The following is a 13,774-nucleotide window of genomic DNA, read 5'->3' as shown; positions in this document are numbered from 1 at the left end:
ACACTTCTCTCCTTTTCCATTGCAAACGCGCCCGCCCTACCAGTCTCCTCCCCCCCCAGTTTTAAAAGCTATACTTTGTTAGAAGTATATTCTGCAAAAGTGCATTCTGCTTCTTTTAAAGATGGCAATGTTCATCTGTAGCTCTTTTATCTAATATTGTTAGGATTGTGTGTTGCAATAACTTAAATAGGATTTATCGATGTTGTTATCAGTAACTGTTTGTCCGTCTGCTTACTTTCTTACTTTAGGCAATTTATGTAACAGCAATATTTCCTTACCTGGTCCTAACTATATTCCTTATTCACGGACTCACTCTACCAGGAGCCACTGACGGGCTGGCTTACCTCTTCACCCCTAATGTAAGTATTGCTGCTACAGTCAGAAATATTATTTTTCCTTTTGCTCCCCCTCAGATCTTATACTGTATATTCATTTTCCAGCAACTCTTGATCTAGCTCCCTATCCAAGAGCTCAGCTAAGCTTTTTTTTTCTGAGATGAAGCGATTTAGTATTTTAATATACTTTAGCAAGAAAAGAAGCAGCAAAGTATTTAACAGTTCAGTAATAAGCATATCAGAAAATATTGGAAAATTGAGTATAAATATGTTATGGGTGCCTCGGTCTTGAATGTGTAAGTGAAACTGATGTACTTCACGAACAGAATCATCTCTCTTTTACACATGATAAAGATGGGATTTCCCTGCCAACGCTAGAGAATTTACACAACTTTAATCTTTTAGGAATTCACAAGGAAAACGACTGAGAAATTACACTGCAAAGTGATTTTTTTTTAAGGTTGAAAGTAATTTTCTCCTACCCCTGTTTCTCCATAGCTGAAGTTCCCCCCCCCCCCCCGCCCCTCCGCAGCTGTCCCTAAAAGACAGAACTGCTGGAGAATAACCCTTTCCCACGTTTTCTCATCTTCTCAAAGGGACAGGAGTCCCAGATCCCTCCATATGCTGGCCATTTCAGAAGGACCTCTTTACACTGGCCTTAGCGGCCTTCCCAAACGCAAAGTCAAATTGTCTCACTAAGTGGTTGCTGTCAACCGTAGGCTCCTCACAGCTCTGCCTTCGTGCTAAAAAGCTCCATAAAGCGGTGAGTGTAGAGGAGGAAAAGCAGCACCCACTGACAGATGGTCTTGGAGCATCCTCTGCCTCCACAGCCACAGCAGTGCTTCCCACCACAGGAGCGCTGGGTATTTCCTTTTCCCTTCCTACAGCAGGAACACAGGCATTAAGGAAAACATAAGCCAAGAAGCCCGGAGATACGCTACATGCCAGCCTGGAAAGGGACAACAGCGAGAGAAAGCTCAGATGAGAGACCTCTTTTATCCCTCCCCCTGCAAGCCCAGTGGCACGGGCACCCATCTGAACGCTGTCAGAGCTCAAAAAGGACAACCTTGCTCTTTACAGGGGATCAGGATGTGCACTTGCATTTTTGTAGGGCCCAGACAGGACAATAAATGCTTGGTGCAATGTCTTAATGAAGAAAGCAAATTAGACAACACAACCAGAACAGGGCTTGGCCTGTTGTCATTTGGTCTCAGCCCGGCTGTCAGGTTTCTCTGGAAGAGCTCAGGCATCTTTGGGATTTATGATCATTGCACAGTGAACTTAATGCAAAAAATAGATTTGTGTGTATATTCACAAAGCCTGGAGGTATTGCAGTGCTGAGGGGGAGCGGATCATCATAAAAGAAGAGCCGGATGGTTTTGTAGACTGGCGCCAGGAGTCAGAATGAAAATCCAGCTGCAACCAACCTGCAGTTAATGATTAGTCAGTTTGAAGAAGCAGATCCTGGGGACATCCTTGAAGAGTCATCTGAAGAGGGTTTTGGTGATGAAACTACGTTCTTATCTACAAACATGGAAAAGCTGATGCAACAGCCTGGTAAGTGATATCTGCTATGGGTGTTGCTATTGCACAGAAAGTTACAGCGTAAGAAAGACAGACGGCTTTGTTAAACTAACATACCAACTGCTATGGAGGATTTTAGCACTTCAAGGACTTCAGTAAGCATACAACCGCAACATTTCCTTTCTTTCTTCTTCTCCTTAGCCCACAACTGCAGTACCAGTATTGCCTTTTCTGTTAGCCTGTTTAATGAGGAACTATTCCCACCACTGCCGTCAGCAAATACATGCGTTTTTCTTGTTACACTTCTCCACGGGAGATGTCCCAAACTGAGTTGTACAGGGGGGTTGTTGGTTTGTGGGGGTTTTTTGGCAAAGATTTACCTAGCCCACCCAGACCACATTAGCTTACAAAACTGTAAAGCGTATTTCTTAGATGTGTGCTGTTTTCTGCTTCTTTTCCTGTCTTTTTGCACAAAGCTTGTAAAGTTTTAGCAAAATAAAGTAAAAGTTAGCTCACCTACTGCCTGTTTCAGCTTGCTTAAAAAAAAAAAAAAAAAAAAAAAAATCAACCTTCTTGACATTCTCCACTCATTGGAGGCAAACTTTTCCAACTTTTTTCCAACTTTGCAGTGCAGCGGAAGTTGTAGCTTCTCTGTAATAGCTGCCACATCCACTCTGGTAACTGTTACACCTCACCATTGTTTTTGAAAATCTGTGAAAGAAAGTAATACCTCATGCTAAAAGTCACATCTTACCCAGTTTCAACATCATAATCACCCAACTGAATTTTTTTTTTCCCAAACGACCATTGTTTGAGTTTCTTCACTTTCCAAGTTTGTATTTTAGTTCTCATTAATAAATATCACAAATAATAACTGCATGCATATGGATTTTAAATATGGCAGGCTCTGGGTTTATTTTCATGCAGAAGTACATAGTCAGCTTTTTGCCATCTGACACATTTTCACACCTTAAATTCTAGAACAAATAATGAATACTTCTTTTCATTGACTTTCAGACGTGAAGAAGTCTGACAATTTACTCACCCTCTCTAAATCCTTGGCTACCTGGAATGTGAAGCTGCCAAGAAAACAAAAAGATACTGAAGTTACGCTCACAGGCACTTGAGGGGAAAGCAGAAGTTGTACAAAGATGAAGCAACACAGGAGCTGGAACAGAGACTTTTGGAAAGGTTCTTGGGAAAAAAAATAATCAGAGGCAGCAGAAAAGGGATCCCATCAAACATCGGCAATGGTCTGTACACAGTTCAGCTTCTGTGGACATCTGTGTTGGCTCAGGAGCACAAATGCCTCCTTCTCCAGTCTCTTCCACATCTGAAAGAGCTTCAGAGACTGTAAATATTTGGGGCTTCTCTGGCAATGAACAATTCCAGGAACTTGGCTGGGCAACTGACGCCTGCGCCCAGAGCTCTGCAGCTATTTAACGAGCAGTGAGAATAGCCAAGAAAAAGAAAAAGGCAGCACAGGCACCAGATCCTCCATCACAGAGGCAACCTGTAATTTTTTCCTCTATTTTGCAGTTTAGTTTTACACCTGATATATTACTGTGAATGGACACTTAAAACCCCTTTCAAGGTACCTGGTCTGTCCATATTGTTTCTGGTACTAAGGAGAACAAAAGCATTACCTTAATGAACTGCTGTCTTTAAGTGCAGTATGACTTGTTGGCCACTTGCTTATGAGAAAAGCAATAGCTGCTTTTACACCAAAATGACACATCACAGGGATCCTAGTATTTTTTAGTTCTGTTTTAACAAAGTTTCTGTCTGTGTTTCATGTGTTCATCAAGTATCCAAACATCTCACCGCCCCGGGGGGAGCAATTATGCTTCCTTTCCTCATTACTCCCATGTTCATTCATTAACATTCTGGTTGTATATCTTCATCCGCATGTTTCTAGCTTCAGCACATTTTTTCTTCTGAAGACATGCCTATGAAATCTGTACACCATATTACTGAAAATATAAAATAACATTTAGATTCATAATTATTTGCTTAAGACCAGATAATGACATTGCCACGGCGTGCTTGCCTGTCCACTATTTCTTCAAGTTTGGGGGTTGATTAGTGTCTTTTAGAGTCAATAAATGCATTGCATCTAGCACCAAATTAAACTACCTCCAGACTCATTTGCCGAAGTCCCCAGTCAGAAAGCCAGACTTGTACCAGTCACATCTATCAGCACCGACAATTCACTTGGCAGCACTTAATGAAACTGTGGAGGCCACGTAGCAATGCGAATGCCGAGTTTCTGCACAGCAATAGCAATCTAGTTCTGCACCTGCACAAGGTCCTACCAGTGAGCAGTCTGGCATTGGAGGGTTTGGTTATGATCTTTCCAAATAAACCTGTAGAAAGTTTGCCTAAGCTGAAGCATTTCAGCCAGTAACGGTTACACATATCTGTTTGCTATGCTATGTTGTACAAAAAGCTGTACCAGTTCTGCTGTGGTCAAAGCACTGGCATACTTGTGGAGAAAGCATCTGCAGTAATGGCATTCACCGCATCCATCCCCACCGAGGTGAACCCATTATTCTCGCTCTTCAAGCTCAGGCCAGCTTCAGAGAAACCCAAAATGCTATTAAGGGTCTTTTGGCATACTTACCTCTCATTCCTACAAACGCTCCTAGCAGGATCATCCCTACAAATGTTCCTAGCCATGTACTAGGATCAATAGCACAGGCACATAGACACAACACAGAAAAAACACAATTCGCCCTGCGTGACTAGGATGCAGATTTGACTCAGATTGATGTAAAACAAAGTGAAATACCCTACAGCCCCGGTATTACTTTTGGGCCAGCTGGTTTTTAAAACGCTCATTCTTAACTAATACTGATTTCTATTTCCCCTACTTGATAACGGATCGGAAAGTAATTCACCTGGTGGGGTATGACTGTAATATGCCACTTCTTAGTTTCCTGCAGAAACTCATACTTATTGAGCACATTTATATTTTGCCCATTACTTATGTTTTATCTTTTTCTTTTAGACTGATTTTAATGGTAAGATTCCTTCTTAGTACAGCTATTTAAAATTGCATATTATTCTCTGTAATCCAACAACCACTGACTTTTTAATTTAGCTTCCTCTATCGCATGACCCTTAGATCAAAATTCAAATTTCACTCTGTCAGTTTCTCCTTTTTCCTTATTTTTCCTATGTTGCCCTTTTATCTGTTATTGCTGTTTTCACAGTACTTTGAATCTAAGATGCTCTTTTTAATGAATCATAGCATCATAGAATAGTTTGGTTGGAAGGGATCTCCAAAGGTCATCTAGTCCAACCCCCCTGCCGTGGGCAGGGACATCTTCAACTAGATCAGGTTGCTCAGAGCCCCGTCCAGCCTGACCTGGAATGTTTCCAGGGATGGGGCATCCACCACCTCTCTGGGCAACCTGTGCCAGTGCTTCACCACCCTCAGCGTAAAAAATTTCTTCCTTATATCTAGTCTAAATCTACCCTCTTTAGTTTAAAGCCATTCCCCCTTGTCCTGTCGCAACAGACCCTGCTAAAAAGTTTGCCACCATCTTTTTTATAAGCCCCCTTTAAGTACTGATAGGCTGCAAGAAGGTCTCCCCGAAGCCTTCTCTTCTCCAGGCTGAACAACCCCAACTCTCTCAGCCTTTCTTCACAGGAGAGGTGTTCCATCCCCCTGAGCATTTTCATGGCCCTCCTCTGGACCCGCTCCAACAGGTCCATGTCTTTCTTATGCTGAGGGCTCCAGAGCTGGACGCAGGACTCCAGCTGGGGTCTCCCCAGAGCAGAGTAGAGGGGCAGAATCCCCTCCCTCGCCCTGCTGGCCACGCTTCTTTGGATGCAGCCCAGGATACGGTTGGCCTTCTGGGCTGCGAGCGCACATTGCTGGCTCATGTCCAGCTTTTCATCCACCAGTACCCCCAAGTCCTTCTCGGCAGGGCTGCTCTCAAAATGCTCTTCTTGCCTGCTTGGGCTTTTAGTCTTTTTTTTTTTTTTTTTTTTTTTTTTTTAAGTGAATTGGGAAAGCTATGGAATCACTTTGTGTCTTAAAACAATGAAGGTTTAGTATTTGTTTATACAGTTTTAGGACGATAATATTCTTAAACTGTAAGTTACCCAGTATGTGGATTAACAAAAATAAATAAACTGAGGAAAAATGTAATGTACTGTCCCTATTGTGTGCCTAATGCCTATCATTTAGAAACACATTTTTATCATCAGACAGAAGAGGTGTACAATGAAACAGATTCTATAATTACTACATACATTTAAATAGACCAAATTATGTCTTCAGAAACACCTGCTTTACTGACATGTTTTGTACTAATTTCCATTTTCAGTGTATTTAGATGGCAACACAACTCACAATTTCAAAAGTGAAATAAGAGATGAGCTATGAGAACTGGGAGAGAAAAAGAAACTTTAATTTAAGCCTAATACCTGCATTTATTTCAATTATTTCAGCTGAACACTTTGAAAAATCCCCGTGTATGGCTTGATGCAGCTACCCAGATTTTCTTCTCTCTCTCTTTGGCTTTTGGAGGTCTTATTGCATTCTCAAGCTACAATCCACAAAAGTAAGTAGAACTACAACCTTTATAAATTGGCTAAATTCTTGCTGCATTTTGTGCAATTTTCTAAAATTTTCAAAACTCTTTCCTTAGGATATTTATAAAGGATCTTAATTTTTCTAAAGGATCTTAACAGCTGCTGTCTTTCTAAAAGGCCAAATAGATGTTCTAACAGGAAGGGGGGAAAAAAAAATCTAAAAAAATAAAATGTCTCCCAAAATACCTGAGAGAATCACAGATAAAATACTGCCTTTTTTTAGTCGCTTCACTTGTTTGAATGCTATTTCTAGAAATGACTGCGAAAAGGATGCTGTGACAGTAGCAATTGTGAACAGCGTGACATCCCTCTACGCTTCCATCCCAGTCTTTTCTGTTTTGGGGTTTAAAGCAACCACAGGCTACTGGGACTGCTTGGACAGGTGAGAAACTTGCGTTTCCAGTATTATACTGTGGTTTCAATGCCTAAATAGATAATGCGTTACTTGAAAAACATGCATTTAGAGAATTTATTTTCACTAAAAAGGAAAAGCATCTGTATGGAGCAGTCTAATATAAAAATAGAAAGTATTATGGCACTGAGGCAAGAATGATCAGGGGTAGCGTTTGTAAGAAGCAAGACAAATTATAAAACAACCCACTGCAAGTAGTGCATCAAGGACCACATCTCAATCTCAGACTAGCATTAGAAGTAGTTAAAAAACCAACACCTTTTCCTATTCCACCAGATTCACCAAGTTATTAAACAGAAGTGGTGGAAATGGTCTGGAGAGCTGATAAAATAAAAATAGAAATGTTTTAGAGACTGCATCTGCATAAAGTACTCAGAGTTTGTATCTGAAAAAGAAGACATTAAATAGTCTGAATATTTTCTCCTAACTATTTCGTATGTAAGTCCTCATTTAATGTTTTCCTTTATATTGTAAATAACAGCACAGAAAGTAAACACAACTTTCTTTGACATCTGAATACATGGCTTAGCATTTCCAGCCACATCATCTGCAAACATTTAAACTAACGATACCTTGGCTTCTCTGGCAGGAACATTATCAGCATCATCAATGAATTTGATCTTCCGGAAGAAAGCATCATGCGACAGAACTATACAGCCTGGATTAGTTTCCTAAACTCATCGTATCCAGAAAGAATTGCTGGACTCAAACTGAAAAGCTGTGACCTTCAAGAATTTCTTGATCAGGTACCATAATTGCTTTCAACAAAGTAACCCTTAAACAAAATATGTAGAAGGACCGGTATCTTCCTTTTTCTTATAAGTACTTGTACTTTACTCTACTTGTAATAAATATATTATACTTAAACATGAAACAAAACAATTTTTCAAAATTTGAAATAACAACACTGCTGTAGGGCAGTCGGAACTCAAAGCTGTCTGGTACAGCGTGCAAAATGACACATTGTTATCACAAAACTAATCTTCAAAGGTGCTCCTACCTGGAGCCTACCATGGACACTAGATTCAGTCCTACTTTGGTTTACAGGAATAAGCACAACAGAGGAAACACATCTAGCTGAAAGATTATAGAAAAAGGATGCTGAATGGGAGTTTCCTAAATCCATATTTAGGAAAGTATCAAAAAATCTATTAAAATATTCTCTGTTTGCCTTACATCACATATATGACCACCAGGAAGGTATCTTATCGCTGTCTTCTCTTTTATCTTCCTTTCCCCATCTTTCTATTCCCTCTTGTCCTCTCCCTTTTATTTTTCCTCCTCTCTGCACAGGATCTCACCAATATTTTTATTTTTTTTTCCTCCAACCCCCCTCCTCCCCACCAAAATACATCATGATCCTCTCCCCTTCCTTCTTTTCCAACCCTCCTAAAACATTTCCCCTATCACTAAACACAGATGTTTCTTCTCTGTTTACTTCTCCAACCTCATTCCACTTGCTGCAGTGATCCCACCCAGTCCTATAACTCTCATTTACTGCTCGCCCATTTGTACTCCCTTGTTACAAGTCCTTACCACCTAATGAGAAAAGAATAGGGCCATGGTTGGAGGAGGGAATAAGAAAGAAAGGAGCCTGAGAAAAAAATAAAATCTTAGGACCAAAGGGTGGACACATTTGCTAGAGACAGAGTGTGCTAACGCACGATAGCCTTAACGCACAATGATGGTGAAATAGGCTATTTTACTCACATGATGGAGAAGTCCACAGACATTCCAGCCCTGACACGAGTCACTTTCTGTTTTGTCTGGCTTCCTCTGATGGCACCCATTTCTGATTTATGGTTTGACGCATTTTACTTCCAAATTAGAGCAACATTAGCATTCTTCAATGCTTAGATTTATATATCCTTGTCCTTGGGAGACTGAATTCAAAGAAATTTGGCTGAAATTGGGGTTTTCCCTATTAGCCTTTTCTGCCCTGGTAATTATGGGGTATTTTGTGATCAACAATTCACCAACTCTCTTGCTGCTAGAATGGGTATCATATCCTTATTTACATCTTTTTCTTTCCAGCAGCTATTACATCATAGATTTTTTTAAAAACATATTTAAGATGGTATTAGCAAAACAATTGCTATTTCATTTACAACTCTCAGATCTGCTTTACTCTGGACCCATCTATCCGTGCAAGCTAAAATTCTGCTCTATGATTGTCTACACATCTCTTATAGACCATTTAAAATTAAAATCCCCACAAACACTCCCCACATCCATTTTCTCAACTGCTGGCTGCCACAGGCTGACCAGCACCCTTGTCTCCAGGAAAGGACAGAAGCGCGTTGTAATTCTATATGCATGAGAAACTACATTTACGCCATTGTAATGCATATTTTTATCTGTTTGTGAATTCTGCAGAGTGTATCGGGAACTGGCTTGGCTTTCATCATTTTCACTCAAGCCATCATTCTAATGCCAGGCTCCCAGGCCTGGGCCATCCTGTTTTTCATAATGTTGTTCAGCTTGGGCCTTTCTTCTATGTTTGGGAACATCGAGGGAGTGTTCACTCCTCTTCTAGAGCTTCCAATTATATCTAAATCAATACCCAAAGAGCTATTATCTGGTAAGGTATTTGCTTTGCTTTGTTCAAAGAAGGTGGCATCTTCATAGAGGTGCAAACTATCAACTGCTTAATAAACATCATAGAGGGATTAAGAATTTATAATATTCATTTAGCTATCTCAAGGGCAGTGGATTGTGTTTGCAGAAGATAAGCACACAGATGAGGTAGCATTTATGGCAGAAGCTGTCAGATGACAGTATTACATTGCCCTTGCCATTTTTCTTCTTAGCTTGCAAGAGCTGTTTCAGTCTGAGAAAGCCTGTTAAATTGCTATTCCTGCAGTCAAGTTCACTCTGAGCTGTTGCAGACATCAGGAGGAGCCTTGTCTTCACTTAAGCCTTTAGCACCTAAACAAGTCACTTTAAGGCAACCAGTGACATCAGCTGGCCTGCCATAACCACCTGCGCATGAACTTACCACGTTGGCACAACTGTAAGACAGGTCACTCACACCCCTATTTCGTTCAGGTTTATGCCGCTACAGATTATTTCACATTTACTGTGAACACGCCAGAGTAGAAAATTACCACTTGGAAACTGAGGAATGAGTGTGTGCAATCCTGTTCTTGCACCAAAACTGGAATCTTTTCAACCAGAGACAGTTACTGATCCTAACCTGCTCTTCAAGAACCAGACTCGGTGAGAGTCTGAGAGATCCTACTGTGAAATTGGTCTAGAAAAATTTCTGGCAGTTTGAAGTAATAGATTAACACTCCTGCAATGTGCCCTTTTAAATTCTTATGGGGAATATTGCTGTCATGCCTTTTTTAGAGTCTTCCTGTAGCATCTAAATTATATCCTTCTCATTTTACAACTTTTTATGTAGAAACAAATTTATTTACAACTTGACAAGGTAACCATATTATTTTGAAATTGATTTTCCAATTGTGAGCTTTTTTTTTTTAAAGAAAAAAAAAAGTCTGCAGTCAATTTTACACAGCATTGAACCAAAGGCCATCTCAGAGTCAGAAGCGATTAGTAACACAGCACAAGGACACACAAACTGATTTGCAGCCCATGTCTGCATCCAGAAACGCTTTCCCTCCTTCCCACTTTTTCTCTCAATTACCCCAAATCCATATCGTGGCTAAAGGGGAACTGACTGTACAGAAGTGTGGTGAAACCCAAACCATACACGCCGGGACATAAGGGACATACACATTTGTAGCTCTGGGCCCTTTGAGGAAATGGGGGGCAGAAATTCAGGGAGCCCTTACACTTCTCAGGTGCCGGCTGTCTATGCTTTGAGCCTGTGACTGCGTGGAAATGAGGGCACTTGGAACCCACTACATCAGTCAAAAATTAACATAGGGCAATAGCATAGCACAGCCCAGGCTATCTGCTGGGAGTACTAACAACTGAAGGATGCTCTGAGTCACAGAGTGCAATCCTTCTGCCACAGAGTGGTGCCTCTGGCACGTGGCCAACACGCAGGGGACAACTGAGTTTGGGAAGTGATATTAGCTCCCCTAAGGAAAAAACAGCTTGTTGTAGCTCCGTAGAGGGAGAGAGAATAAAAATCACTAGAACAAGAGCAAAAATAATTCAGAACAAAAATACATTTACCAAGTTCAGTTCGGTACTCCAGTAACAAAGATACCTTTTTTCCTTCAGGTATAATATGTCTAATTTGCTTCCTCATTGCTCTGTGTTTTACGCTGGGTTCGGGGAGTTACTGGATTGACATTTTTGACAGCTATGCAGGCTCTCTGCCTCTTCTAGTCATCGCTTTCTTTGAAGTGATTGGGGTTGCGTATGTCTATAAAATCAAAAGGTACGTTGGAAACAGATGGAATTTTTTTCTCATAAGAGACAAATGCATTTTCCTCTCAATCCATGTATGTTACATACAGGTATACGATATTAACTTATTTCTGTAGCACTTACCAGTCCTGTGAATGTAGTTATCATTCTTTGCTTCAAGTCTCCTATATTTGTAAAACAGGAAGGACAATCTCTGCATAGCATTTATGGAAGGGGGGATCCTAAGTTTAAAGCTGGAAAGTCAAGAGCCATTGTAGTTCTTTGGCCAAGAGGAGTTACATCATCTTTCAAATATCCTCCTGTTACTGCCCTTTTGTTTTGTATACTCCTGTATTTTTTAATCGTTATTTTTTCCCCTCAAACTTCATAGTAAGCAACATGCAGTAACTCCCCCATGTCAAAAGGCTCAACCTGCGTGCTAAGAATTTCTGCAGTCACAGACACTAATTAAATTCACTCTTTAGTTTAAAAGCTTTCCTACATCTTTTGTAATTGTAAATGCCAGAAACCTTAGCTCATTTTGATTTAGAATAAACCTGCCTTCCCTACTCAGGGCCCTTCCAGTCCAGAAATTTCCCCAATTCTCAGTAAAGATTAATCTTTTCCCCTCTATAATTTACTCAGTTACATGTTGGGACTTAACCTTTCCAATTCTTACTCTGGCACTGGGATCATGAAGGTCCTGATTTTTTGTGGAACAGTTTGTATACTGTATAGGTAATGAACTCACCTTTGGCCAGTGCTGTTGCATATCAAGGTGTTTCAGTATCATCCCAACTTAAGTCTTACCATAGGCTATGATTTTAAAAATAAGAAACTGAAGAAAAAAAATCTTCCTCAATTACAGCTGAAGTCCCTGCATTAAATTTTTTAGATCCACTGTTAAGATCCTTGGAGCATTTCCCATGTTAAATGGTGATAACTCCCAGGCTATATCATCATAAACAATTTCACACATGCCTCTTGCTGCACATACAGATAGCCTCAATCTTCCATGATGCAGAAGTAGCAATAAAATCTGGTTTCACACGCTACAACAGACTCTGGATTCCACAGCGCCTGTATTTTCTCTGTTGTGCTAGTATACATACACTTTTTCCTCTTTGTTACTATGGGATACGAGCACGGTCAAATCACTTTTTCCTAGTTCTCAAGAGAATTTCTAATATCTTCAGTTAGATTAACAGAATTGAAGGCAAAGCTGGTGTTTGAATACACACACACGAAAATCACAATTCCTATTCCAGATTACAAAACTCCTTCCAACTTGACAGATACAGGTTATCATGTAACTATCAAACCCCGAACCATACACCTACTGCCCATTCAACGTACAAAACTGTAAGTGGTATATGTAAAAGATCAGCTCCACGTCCAAACGACTGCCACTACTGACTGCAGAGGAAGCTGGCTCAGGTCGCAATAATTTTGTCCCTGACCTGATTTGATTCACTTGGTGCTGGTTAATTCAGACTTCTTAATAACAAGCTATGTTTGTTCCCTTGGCGATTTTGTCTTTTTTCAATGTTTGAATAGTTCTACAGAACTGCTGTAATATTTTCATCACTTATTTGTGCTTAGAAACCTTAGACTAGGTGCTCAGGTAATGTAAACTGACAATGTAAACTGATCATTCATCCCTGGTAGGGATCAATAAAGACCTACTTTATTGATATTATTATTTACTTAAGTCTACAGTAAGTTATTAAAGAAGGGTATGGAATAGAAAAGATTAGGGAGCTGTACCATGTGTTTAAAACTTATAGAAAAATATGAAAAAGTGAAACTGTTACCACTTAGGTCTGATATCATCATAAACATGCCTCCTCTTAAAAGGTTCAGTAAAGATGTGAAATGGATGACTGGACGAAAACCCAATCTCTACTGGCAGATCACATGGAGGTTTATTAGCCCTCTGCTCCTGCTAATTGTCTTCGTGGCCTTTGTTACTCTTCAGATACAGAAGCCATCAAGCTATGCAGCCTGGAACCCTAAACATGTATGTTCCCAAATATTTTCTAAACGTTTAATAAATGGAAGAGTTGTACACTTTTCTCCCTTACCACATCCTTTAAAATCATTGCTCTCTGCTGCTTACCTACGTAATGCAGCCTGAAGTGATGGAATGCTCAGAATGAGAAGGCTCCAGTATGCACAGAGGTTATGAGGTTACATGCACTGAAACGCTTTCCTGTTAACAGGGCCTCTTCTTGAGAAGACCCACATATGCCGTGCTCCGTATTTCTTTCGGATGTGCGTAATGCAGAGAACTGTTGAAGTGAAGTGTCTCACAGAGACTCTGAACCTACAGGGGGTTCAGAGGTGGAACAAACGCACGAGCAGAGCTTTAGAGCTGCATAACAGATGCTGGGGATGAAAACAATTCTCAGTGAGAACTGCCAATCACTAGGGCCCTGATGAATATATGAACGTGCAGCTTTGACAGGCAGACAGGGAGGGAGGCAGTGGTCCGAGAACAGTGTTGGTTAATTCAGCACCAGAGGTGTCGATGCCGAGAACATTTGATCTGGATGGCACTGGCTCACGCCAGTTG

General features: G+C 40.5%; 1 protein-coding gene across 2 annotated transcripts in view; it reads left to right on the top strand.

Moving 5' to 3' along the window:
- Window positions 1-13,774, top strand: part of SLC6A18 (solute carrier family 6 member 18) — a 40,554-nt gene that overhangs the window by 21,747 nt on the left and 5,033 nt on the right. For both annotated transcript variants that reach the window (XM_076330202.1, XM_076330201.1), the window contains exons 5-11: window positions 249-359; window positions 6,321-6,433; window positions 6,718-6,846; window positions 7,466-7,622; window positions 9,253-9,457; window positions 11,071-11,230; window positions 13,057-13,219. In XM_076330202.1, coding sequence (XP_076186317.1) covers window positions 249-359; window positions 6,321-6,433; window positions 6,718-6,846; window positions 7,466-7,622; window positions 9,253-9,457; window positions 11,071-11,230; window positions 13,057-13,219 — 1,038 coding nt within the window. The remainder of the gene's footprint in view (window positions 1-248; window positions 360-6,320; window positions 6,434-6,717; window positions 6,847-7,465; window positions 7,623-9,252; window positions 9,458-11,070; window positions 11,231-13,056; window positions 13,220-13,774) is intronic.

The sequence above is a fragment of the Aptenodytes patagonicus genome, chromosome 2, assembly GCF_965638725.1.
Source record: "Aptenodytes patagonicus chromosome 2, bAptPat1.pri.cur, whole genome shotgun sequence".
NCBI classification, from domain to species: domain Eukaryota; kingdom Metazoa; phylum Chordata; class Aves; order Sphenisciformes; family Spheniscidae; genus Aptenodytes; species Aptenodytes patagonicus.
Note: the sequence above shows the minus strand (reverse complement) of the source record. Positions and strands in the feature narration are given on the sequence as shown.